Below are 12,441 nucleotides of genomic sequence, written 5' to 3'. Positions count from 1 at the left end.
TTTTGCTATGTAATTGTGCATACCTAAACAACATAACTTAGCATTGCCTGTGTTAAGCTTTATATAAATGTAATCACACAGCACCTAGTCTTCTGTGTTTAGCTTCTTTTATTGGTATCATGCTTTAAAGATTCATCCATGCTATGGTGTGTAGCTGTACTTCCTTTTTATTTCTATATTGGCTTTCCACTGTATGAATATTTCACAGTTTATTTCATTAACAACCCTTGATAGAGAGCCATATAATTTTTAAAATAAGCTTGAGTCCTTAAAAAATCCAACTGAAATACTGATTAGTGGTATTTAATTTCTAGACTCAATTTGGGAGAACTGACATATTTTTCATGTGCGAACATTGTGCTTTGTAGATAATGAGAGGGAGGAAAAAATGAAAACAAGTGCTCTGTTATAGACAGGACTGGAGGGGGAACCCCTTTTATTTTTTTAAAGATTTTTTTGATGTGCACCATTTTTAAAGTCTTTATTGAACTTGTTACAATATTGCTTCAGTTCTATGCTTTGGTTTTTTGGCCTTGAGGCATGTGGGATCTTAGCGCCCTGACCAGGAATCGAACCCGCACCCCCTGCATTGGAAGGTGAAGTCTTAACCACTGGACCACCAGGGAAGTCCCGAGAGACCCCTTTCAGACAGAACAGTGGTCCTGCACTACACTTGGGCACTACACAAGGCTGGGAGGGAAGCCTGCCTGTGGCTGCAGAGACTGCAGAGACCCCAACCCTCAGCCCCCAGTGCAGGCCCGTCAGCGCAGCGCATCTGATTACCTGGTCGGTGCACCAGTAGTACAAGGAGAGGGTGGAGATGCCAAAGATGACTCCAGGCCAGGGGATGTCTCCAGTGGTGGGATCGGAAGATATGGAAAGAATCCAGACGAGGAATGAAGCATTCCGGCTGGGCGGTCCAGTTTCCTTCACGGATGAGGGTGGGCTTAGCATCCATGTACTTATGCTGTAGCTCCTGGTATCCTCCTACCTCCTTAAAGGCTTGAAAACACCATACAGTTGGTCAGTACCTTAAACTGCACAATAACACACATCTGAAGAACCAAGATTGCAAAGTGAGACACAATGGACTGGCAAATAGCCAAGACTGTATGTACCTAAGAAAAGACACCATCTCCTCCAAAGAAAAAGAAGAGTACAGTGGACACTGGTGGTCGTATGCCTGGCACCCCAACCTCCTGCTTCTGGGGACAGAACCCCTCTTCCAGCTGCATCCCGCCCTATATGACTTAGGTGGGCCTCGTCAAACTACCTACCACTCATTCCGATCTGGCATGTGACCCAGGCCTGGCCAATGTTTCCCATCACCTGGGCAGCTGATGTATCAGGAATGGACTTGGGACCCAAGCCCGGCTAATCAGAGCTTGTCCCAGGAGTCTTCTGCTTAAGGCACCAAAAAAGCCTGCTTCCTTGCTTTGGGGTTCTAAGCTAGGATGGCAGTTGAAAGCTCTTTTGTCTACCCGGCTCATGCAGAAGGCTGGATCAAGCCATGCTCAAAAGTAAGACGGCCCTGGAATTTTCACTTAGGTGAGCCAAGGAAGTACTTATTTGCTTATACTAGTTTGGAACTAAAGTTCTATTTCAAGTTATTCGAAGAATCTCGACTAAATCAGAAATTAATATTCATTTTCCTGCAATTCCAGCAAAACATTTATGAAACTTCATATCTGGAATTTTCTTCAGAGCCTATAGCATTTCTCCCTCAATATCCTAAGTGGTGTAAAATCTCAACATTAAAGAAAATTTTATTTATTTATTTTTGGCTGAGTTGGGTCTTTGTTGCTGCTCGCGGGCTTCTCATTGTGGTGGCTTCTCTTATTGCAGAGCACGGGCTCTAGGTGCGCGGGCTTCAGTAGTTGTGGATCATGGGCTCTAGAGCGCAGGCTAAGTAGTTCTGGCGCACGTGCTTAGTTGATCCGCGGCATGTGGGATCTTCCCGGCCCAGGGCTCGAACCCATGTCCCCTGCATTGGCAGGCGGATTCTTAACAACTGCGCCACCAGGGAAGCCCGAAAAATATTTTTAAAAGGCACTAAAACACATAATTCCACCTACTTAACTAAAAAATCTTTTATTTTGGCATATTAAACCGTGTCCCTTTGATACAGACTTGGTTTTTGAAATGGGTTCAGAATCATATGGAGTCAAGACTAGTCAATGAAAAGATACCAAGTGACTATGAAATGAAAGACACCTCATGGCACTTCTAAAAATGAATTCCGTGTGGATTTTAAAAAGGTGAACTACAAAACCACAAAGTTATTAGAAGAAAACAGGAGAGTATCTTTATGAACTTGGGTTAGGGAGTATTACATTCTTCAACAAGACACAGAAAGGAAAAGGAAGGTTGACAAATTTGACTTCAAAATTTTAAATTTATATGACTGAAATCAAGTTAAAAATTTGTTAGAATAAAAGAAGAGATTTGCATCATGTATGAAGGACTCACACAGCAATAGCCAAGGGAAACTATTGGAAGGAAATGTGGTAGAGAATATGAACATGTAATCCACAAAGGAGGAAATACAAATGTCCACTAAGTATATGAAAAGATGCTCAACCTCACCAGTGTCTGGAAACTTCGAATTAAAACAAAAATGAGATACTTTTTTTTCCCCTTTCACCTACTGGGCATATTTTTTTAAAGTCTTAAAACAACAAGTGTTGGGCTTCCCAAATGGCACAGTGGTTAAGAATCCACCTGCCAATGCAGGGGACACGGGTTCAAGCCCTGGTCCGGGAAGATCCCACATGCCACAGAGCAACTAAGCCCGTGCGCCACAACTACTGAGCCTGTTCTCTAGAGCCTGCGAGCCACAACTACTGAGCCTGCGTGCCACAACTACTGAAACCTACACACCTAGAGCCTGTGCTCTGCAACAAGAGAAGCCACTGCAATGAGAAGCCCATGCGCGACAATGAAGAGTAGCCCCCGCTCACCGCCAACTAGAGAGAAAGCCTGCACACAGCAATGAAGACCCAGTGCAGCTAAAAATAAATAAATAAAATTTTTTTAAAAATTAAAAAAAAACACAAAAACATCAAGTGTTGGCTGGGAGGTTAAGAAACACATATTCTCATACATTTCTGAGAATATAAGTTAAAATTGCCACTTTGGAGAGGAAATTGAGGTATCTCTTGACAAATCCAGGAATGCAAGGTTAACACTCAAAACCAAGTCAATGTAATTACTGTGTTAAAAGAAAAAGGAGGAAAATAATATAATCACCTCAGTAGATGTGGAAAAACATTTGATTCAATTCAAAACCTGCTCATGATAAACAATCTTAGCAAACTAGGAATAGAAGGGAACTTTGTTAGTATGACAAAAAATATCTACAAAAAATTGACAGCAAACATTTTATTTAATGGTGAAATATTCAAAGCTTTCCCTTTAAACTGGGAATGAGACAAGGAGGACTGATGCCTCTTCTTGTCTTCAGTACTGTACTAAAGGTCCTGGCCAGTGTAATAAGGCAAGAAAAAGAAATGAAAGTATAAAGTTTGGAAAAGAAGGAAACAAAAAGACAACTTCTTGACCTGGGTGCTGGCTACCAGAGTGTGTTCACTTTGTGGTACCTCATCTAGCTATCCACTTTGATTTGTGCACTTTTCAATAAAAAGTTTATTACAAATACAAAAGCAGAAAAGATGCAGTAAATCTCTATTTTCTGATATAGAAATTTGCCTAAGATATAGTTCCAGTGGTGGAAAAACGGGTTTTTAAAATGTTCTGATTCTATTAAGATATATATCTCACAGATAAGAAAAAATATTTGTACAGGCATACCTCATTTTATTGTGTTTTGCTTTATTGCACTTTGCAGATACCATGTGGTGTTTTGTTTTGTTTTACAAATTGAAGGTCTGTGGCAACCCTGAAACGAGCAAGTCTATAAGTGCCATTTTTCCAACAGCATTATTTTAAAATTAAGGTATGTGCCTTATTTTTAGACATAATGCTATTGTACACTTAACAGACTACAGTATAGTGTAAACATAAGTTTACATGCATTGGGAAACCAAAAAATTCATGTGACTTGCTTTATTGTGGTATTTGCTTCATTGCTGTAGTCTGGAACCAAACCCACAATATCTCCAAGGTTTGCTTGTACATATGAAGACCATCTCTGGAAGGATGTACACAAAACTTATGATACTGGTTGGCTCTGGGGAGTCAAACTGAGAAACTGGGGAGTCAAACTGAGAAAGAGTCAAACTGAGAAACTGAGGGTGGTAAATATTTCACTGTGTACCCTTTTGTTTTGTTTACCTTAACTAAAAATTAGAAATAAAAAAATAAAATTGTATGTGCACAGGTTCCCACGGTGACTTGTCTGAAGGCAACATTCACTTGGATGCACAAGTTCTTGTATATTTTTAAAGGAAAACAATGCCTCTCCCAAATAATTTACTTACCAAAGAACTAGCATGAATACTCTGGTAAAAAAAAATCCCATTAAATTTCTCAGAAAATGTCTTAGTCTGTTCGGGCTGCTATAACAAAATACCATACAGTGAATGGCTTACTTCCCACAGTTCTGGAGGCTGGGAAGTTCAAGATCAAGGTGCTGGCTGACAGGGTGTTGGCCATCTTCTCACTGTGTCCTCATGAGGCAGAAGGGTCGAGGGAGCTCTCTGGGGTCTCTTTTATAAGGGCACTAATGCCATTCATGAAGGTTCTTCCCTCATGACCTAACCACCTCCCAAAGGCCGCAACTCCCAATACCATAACATTGGAGGTTAGGATTTCAACTTATTAATTTTGGGGGGATACAAACATTCAGTCTATAACAGTAAATGATATATAATTATTTAGAGATATAATTGCTAATATTAAATGGAATATTCCACTTACCCCTAAAGTTTAATTGGATATCATTCTCAAGTATTGGGATGGTCTTGGCAAGTTTTAATAAAGTTGATATTTACCATTAACATTGAGCAAACACAATGGCTTAGAATGTTTTATAGTTTATAGTTGTGTCACTCAAATCAGTGATTGTTTCCCAGCTCATTACAAAATTCCTTGGAGCATGCCTGACATGTATTTTGTGTCCCAGCAACACAGCGTTGAGTATACTTCATGGAGCACTAATGCTTACTGAATGGTAAGACTGAGGTTTGTGATTCTGTGTGAGTCTATCTGTTCTCCTTCCATGAGGCTCAACAACATGCTCTATGGAACCATAACCCTTCAACTGAACTAGCATATCATTTCAATAATTTTTCAATACCTCAGCCAAGAGCTTTTCCTTCTAGGTTTCTGCAAGACCACTCTCTGACCCATGGAACAGTGGGTACCGCCAACCTCACTAAGGCTACTCCTAGCTAGTGGGAGGAAACCTCCACTTGAAGGTGAGTGTAATTGTCACTACAGGTACGGTAATATGCTATTCAAATATTGGGGGCTTTGGTGTTAGAGGGACCCAGCTCTGAGTTCTACTCTTGGTGTGTTTCATGAACAAGTTAGTTAACTGAGTAACTCAGCTTCCTCATCAGTAAAATGAGGATAATAAAAGTAGTTATGCCTCATGATGACTGTGACCATTTAATGAGGCAATACAGATAAATGCCTGCATGGTACCTGATTCTCAATTCATATCAGCTATTATTTTCATTCGTCTTACTCACTAAGCACCTACCATGTGCATCAGACTCATTGTGTGAAGGATACAATGGCTCTGGTTCTTAAGAAGTTTTGGACCTGGGGGGTATGACTTATTTATGTGACACAATGAACAATCAAGGTATGTACCATCAAAAAAAAAAAAGTCACGTTGTGTGGTAGTGATGCAAGTCCAGAGAACAAAGACGTAGAGGTAGAACAATCATGGAATCACACACTCAGGGGCGGATCTTCCGTTGACCCTGAGAGATGGATTTCACTGAGTGGACAAAAGGGAGAGGGGCTTCTAACTGGAGAGGAAGAGAATGGACAGAGGCACAGAGCGGGGATGAGTGTGGTGGACCACTCTTGATTGCTGTTCAAAGTGCTTGAGTTTGTCGTCACCCCTCCTACTCCTCAACTCCTCTTTCTCCTGACGCGGGCATGACCTTAGACAATGCTCGTGTGTTCTGAGGGCCTCGGTCTCCTCATCTGTGAGAGGAAGGTGCTGAAATGGCCCTAGGCAGCTGTCAGATTCAAAGAGTTCACCCACAGTGCCCATTGCTCTCCAGATTTACTTACCATAGCCCATTAACAAGACTGAGCCCAGAACCACAACGCCAGCATGTAAGATATCAGTATAAACTGCAGCCGCAAAACCACCTGAATAGGCAAGAGAAAGGGAAAGGAGAGCCACGCCTGATTCTGTGGGAAGTTACTCTGCATGCCTGGTCCACACACTCGGGTCTGCTCATCTCCATACCCACACCTCCGTCCTGAACCCAGTGGGCCTTACAACTGCTTATGCTTAGACTAGATACACCCTGTTTTCTCTCTTGAACAGCCTTCATGATCTGTTGTTGGATTCTTATCTTGCTCTTTTATATCCCAATTTCCTTTTACTTCCCATTTTGGATAAATGAAAATCTGGTAGTTTTCCTAAGCAAAAAAGTATACAGGTCTTCCTTGACTTATGATGGGGTTACATCCTGATAAGCCCATTGTAAGTTGAAAACATTATTAAGTTGAAAATGCATTTACTACATCTCACCTACTGAACATCATAGCTTAGCCTGGTCTGCCTTAAATGTGCTCAGAACACTTACATTAGCCTACAGTTGGGCAAATTCATTAACACAAAGCCTATTTTATAATACAGTGTTGACCATCTCATGTAATTTATTGAATACTGTACTGAAAAACAGAATGGCTGTCTGGGTAGAGAACGGCTGTTCACCTCGTGGATGCGTGGCTGATGGCAAGCTGCCACTACCCAAGGTTATGATGCCATGTATCATGCTACGTAGCATTAGCCCAAGATGGGATCAACATTCCAAATTCGAATTGTCTGCCTAAGCGATCCCATCTGATGGCCTGACCAGGTTACCAGGTAACCGGGATGCCCTGAAGCAGCTCCTCCTCTCAGTCCCTTTCTGTGCTCCCACTCCTTCACCCCTTCACCCAGCAGACTGCAGTGTCAGGCCTGCCCCACCCCAAACACTGCCGGCCCTGTCAATCCTCTTGGAAAGCCCCTGCCAGTCTGATACGATTTCCAGGAGCAGGGCACCACTTGGGCACCCCTGCCTCAATTATTTTCAGTATTTAGCCCTTTCAGGCCTCAGCAATGTGACTTACAGACTCAGGGAAAATGCAAAAGCTGGAGATCCCTGTCTCAATGTCTTTAGGACTTCACTAATTAGAGCTTTTGTGTCAACACAAATACCTGGGGGTTAGAGTAACCTCACCTGTGATGGCATAAATGCCAGTAACTGACAGCAAGACTACGGTGGCCAGGTAAACATCCAACCCCAAAACCAGCCTCATGAACATGGCGCCAGTGCAGATCTCCACCTGAAATGGGTACAAACGTAGCAGGCTGCACTTTCATTTCCAGCTCTATCGACAGCTGTCCCATAAAGACGCTGACCTCAGAGACCATCTGCACTCAGCACATCCACTCCATCCCTAGTGGACACTGGGTGAGGTCTACCCAAGTTCTGTTGGGCAACACAGCTGGTGCCCCATGAGTTCAGCCAAGGTCAGGACCTTTAAGCCTTGGGCTAAGTTAATGCAACTTAGTCTCTTCCTCCTTGGAGCCTCAGAGTGGGGAGTGTGCCCAGGGAGCGAGCTGTTCCTGCAGTTCCGCCAGTGGGAAAGGCAGAGGGGCCTGCTTATCAGGGACTGGCAAGCTTTTTCTGTAAAGGGAAGATGGTAAATGCTGTAGGCTTTGTGACACACAGACCATTTCTGTTTTTTTACGACTCTTTAAAACTGTAAAAACCATTCTTAGCTCAAGGACTGTACAAAGGAGATCACTAGTCCGACTGGCTTGTGGGCTGGGTTTGTTAACCCCAGGCTTCGTTGACAATGACTCTGAAGCACCTGCACGTCATTTACTGGCTAACCTTGTGCTTTGGTATTCTGGTCTCCACAGCCAGGGATACAATGGGCAGAGGTTCTCCCAACACCCAACATTTACACACCGAATGTTTACTGGGCACCAGCCATGTGGTTGATACTCGGCAGGGTTCAGGAGATCCAAGGGTTACCAAAACTCAGTCACTGTCTTCAAGTACCTTATGTTTAATGAAGGAGATAGGCCACCAAATAGGCAATTCCCATGCAGTGTGATAAGTGACACTCATTCAGTCATTCAAAAAAAACACGTGTCAAGTGCCTTATGTGCTAACCATGTTCTCAGCAGAGGGGGATTGCAGGGAGCAAGCCAGGAAAGGCCCCGGGGCTCAAGAAGCTCACACCAGAGTGGAGAAGACAGATAACAAGCAAGGAAACAGATAAATTCTCTCACATGGTGGAGTGTATTACAAAGGAAACAGAAACAGTAATGGAGTAGAGACTGACTGGGCACATCCAAGGAAGGCCTCTCCCAGGAGGTGACATTTCAAAAATCTGGGGGAAGAACATTCCAGACACAGTACAGAGCAGGTGTCAAGGGCTTCAAGTGGGAATAAGCTTGCTGGATTTGAGAAACGATATGGCGAGTACAGGGGAGGAGACAAGACCAGAGGCAGGGCCAGGGTGGGAAGGCTTCACAGGTCATAACACGAGGTTCAGTTCTCTTGTAAGGGTGGTGGGGTGCCTGGATTGTTTCCAGCAGGAGAGTGGCATCACCTGACGACCTGCGCCCAGGGTTCTCTGGTAACACACAGGAGGGGCCTGTAACCCAGGCTTGGGAGGCAAAGAAGATGCCTCTGCCTTTCATTTTGTGTATCATTAAGCTATTTTTTCTCCACTTTAGCTTAGACAGCAGAGGCTGACAAGTAACTTATGGGGCCCCAGAGTGAACTGCTGCGACAAACCTAGCATAGTCCTGCCTATCGATTTTTTTGTGTTTTTCTTCCTTGGACTGGCTTTTACACAACTCACCGAGATCTTACTGAAGATATAAAGGAATAAGTACAGAATAGCGAGGAGGAGCTGGATCCGGTAGCCACCAAACCTCTTCCTTAAATATTTGGGCAATGTTACTACCTGTAGGAGCAACAAGAGAAGCCACCATCAGGCAGAGCGCTCACAAGGTGCTGGCTGTCACGGAGATGTGGCTGACGGTGGGAGCGGCCCAGGAGTACCAGGTGCAGGGTCACCGACTCTCGCTTTGCATTACACGGACCCCTGTTAAGATGGGAGAAATAAGAAAGAAGAGGCAAAACCGCTGTCTTCAAGAAGCTTGGAATTTAGCTTCCTGTCCAACCTTTGGAAAGCAGAAGTAAATGCAGCTAATTGAATATGTCAAACGATGACAAATCACTTTCATGAAATAATCATTGAGCAAAATCAAATGTTTTTATCACATACTACATATATACCAAGGGCTCAAGGGAGACACAACTTGACTCCACAGCTCTCATACCTGGTCCTCCATGCCAATGCCGCTCGTGTGTGTGCTGGTGCCCCAGACTGCCCTGCTCATTTCTACCTCCACCATCTCATGCTGTGTGTGCCCGGCGGCAGGGAGCGCCCTCTTCGCTCATCAGATGCCTGGCTCCTAGCACAGTGCCTGGCTCACGGCGGTGAATAAACCACCGGTAACTGAATACCATCCCGCCTCCACTCCCGAATATCCTCCTGTGCTCTTGTTCCCCCACCTCACACATGCAAATCCCATCTGCTTTCTGAAGCCTTAGCTGGGGGCTTGGCAGGGACCACACGCCCCCTCCTAAATACCTGGAGCTTTTAATTCATTTCCTCTTCATTTGGTTCTTAATCATATGCTGCCACACACGGCTGACTTTCTCAGTCAGGCTCTAAGCTGTTTCACACTCACTACTCATATTAGTTTGCCAGGGCTGCCGTCACAAAGTACGACAGAGTGGCTCATACAACAGCAACGCATTGCCCTGTAGGTCTGGGCGCTGGCAGCTCGCGGTGTCCGGGGCTGGTTCTCGCGGGGCCGTGAGGAAGGATGCATGCCAGGCCTGTCTCCTCGGCTGGCTGAGACCATCTCCCCGCTGCGTCTGCTCATCCTTCCCTCTGTACATGTCTGTGTCCAATATCCTCGTCTCATAAAGTCATGCTGGATTAGGACCCACCCTAACGACCTCATTTTAACTTAATTACTTCTTTAAAGACTTTATCTCAAAATCCGTCACAATCTGAGGTGATTTTCCTGGGATTATGGCTTCACAATTGCAAGTTTTATACTGCACAGCAAACAAAGCCTTCCACAATTTTAATGCCCTCTCCACAAGTGTACATTTTTAACAGTTTTATGAGCCATGGTTTACACACAGTAAAATTATCCCATTTTAAGTGTAAAGTTTGATGAGTTTGGGAAAACGTATACAGTTGTGTGATCACCACCACACTCAAAATATAAGGCATTTCTAACACCCTGCTAAGCCCCCACGGGCGTGCGGCCAAGACCCTCACCACCCCAGTCTTGGAAAACCAGCTGTTGCCAGACTCGCCTTCCCTGGAGCTCAAACCCATGGAGTCACACAGCTCTGGGGAAACCAGTGTGAATGGTCATAGAACCACCAGAGTCCCTGCTCACAAATCACTCATGAACTTCCCTTTGGGACCAGCAGACCTTCCTATTTCCTCCACAACCCAACCCTGGCAACCACCATTCTGTTGTGTGTTTCTATGAGTTCAACATTTTTTTTTTTAAGATTCCACATATAATTGATATCATGCAGTATTTGTTTCTCTGTCTGGTTTATTTCACTGGTTCACAATTTTCTTTTAATGCATATGGCTAGTAAGGAAAGTATCCATAATCAATAAAGAATAAATGCACCCCCCCCCCAAAAAAAGAGCGTGTGCGCTTCTATGTCCTGCTTCTTTCACCTGGTACCACATCCTGCTTCTCACCCATGCTGTCACCTGATGGCTCCTCGGTGCCACCTAGTACCATGTCGTGTGCTGTCTGTCCCAATTCAGATTATTTCTAGGTTCAGCTGTTAGGACTAAAACTTCCTGTACCAGTCTGTGTGTGGACGTGTGTCTTCATTTCTCTGGGGTGGGGTGAAGTGCCACACCCAGGAACAGAATGGCTAGATCCTAAGGTGTAACTGGGTAAGAAACTGCCAACCTGTTTTCCAACGTTCCCTCCAGAAAGGTACAGGCCCCAGGGGCTCCACAACCTCTCCAGCTCTTGGTAGCGTCAGTCCTTTTAATCTCAGCCATTCTAGTGGGTGTGCATGGGATCTGATTTTAAGTAGCATTTTCCTAACGGTCAGTGATAGTGAACATCTTTTCATGTGATTATTTGCCATCTGTATATTTTCTTTGGTGAAATGTCTTCTTGCTGTTAAGCTTTAAGAGTTTTAAAAAATATGTATATTCAGGATATGTCTTTTATTGTCAGTATGTTCTACAAATACTCCTTCCCAGTCTCCAGCTTGACTTTTCACTTTCTTAAAAATATACTTCAAAGACTTAAAGTTTAAAATTCTACTTTGAAGTCCAATATATCCATTTCTTCCTTTATGGTTTGTGGTTTTTGTGTCCTAAGAAATTTTTACCTACCCAATAACCTTCAAAATTTTTTTTTTTGCAATAAGTTCTTTTTTTAATTGAAGTATAAGTGACATATCACCTTACATTGGTTTCAGGTGTACAACATAATGATTCAACATTTATATATATTTCTTTTTTAAAAAAATTTATTTATTTTATTTATTTTTGGCTGTGTTGCGTCTTTGTTGCTGTGCGCGGGCTCACTCTAGTTGCGGCGCACAGGCCCCTCATTGCGGTGGCCTTTCCCGTTGTGGAGCACGGGCTCTAGGCGCATGGGCTTCAGTAGTCGTGGCGCATGGGCTTAGTTGCTCTGCGGCATGTGGGATCTTCCTGGACCAGGACTCGAACCCATGTCCCCTGCATTGACAGGCAGATTCTTAACCACTGCGCCACCAGGGAAGCCCTATTTATATATATTTCATCTTCATTTTTTTTTTAAGTATTTGTTTATTTATTTATTTATGGCTGTGTTGGGTCTTCTCCTCTGTGCGAGGGCTTTCTCCAGTTGTGGCAAGCGGGGGCCACTCTTCATCGCGGTGCACGGGCCCCTCACTATCGCGGCCTCTCTTGTTGTGGAGCACAGGCTCCAGACGCGCAGGCTCAGTAATTGTGGCTCACGGGCCGAGCTGCTCCGCGGCACGTGGGATCCTCCCAGACCAGGGCTCGAACCCGTGTCCCCTGCATCGGCAGGCAGACTCCTAACCACTGCGCCACCAGGGAAGCCCCATCTTCTTTTTTTTTTTTTTTTTTCACACACACACACTGTATTTTATTTTTACGAGAGATAAATAGACTGACACCAAGCATTGTACGTGGATGACCACAACAAAA

General features: G+C 44.0%; 1 protein-coding gene across 1 annotated transcript in view; it reads right to left on the bottom strand.

The window, feature by feature from the left end:
* The window catches only part of LOC137776184 (sodium/glucose cotransporter 1-like), a 94,299-nt gene that overhangs the window by 27,372 nt on the left and 54,486 nt on the right, over nucleotides 1-12,441 (bottom strand). The window contains 5 exon segments of the mRNA XM_068562431.1: nucleotides 784-868; nucleotides 870-1,002; nucleotides 6,211-6,291; nucleotides 7,374-7,479; nucleotides 9,016-9,116. Of these exon segments, the coding sequence (XP_068418532.1) occupies nucleotides 784-868; nucleotides 870-1,002; nucleotides 6,211-6,291; nucleotides 7,374-7,479; nucleotides 9,016-9,116 (506 nt within the window).

This window comes from Eschrichtius robustus, chromosome 14 (assembly GCF_028021215.1).
Source record: "Eschrichtius robustus isolate mEscRob2 chromosome 14, mEscRob2.pri, whole genome shotgun sequence".
NCBI lineage: Eukaryota > Metazoa > Chordata > Mammalia > Artiodactyla > Eschrichtiidae > Eschrichtius > Eschrichtius robustus.
Note: the sequence above shows the minus strand (reverse complement) of the source record. Positions and strands in the feature narration are given on the sequence as shown.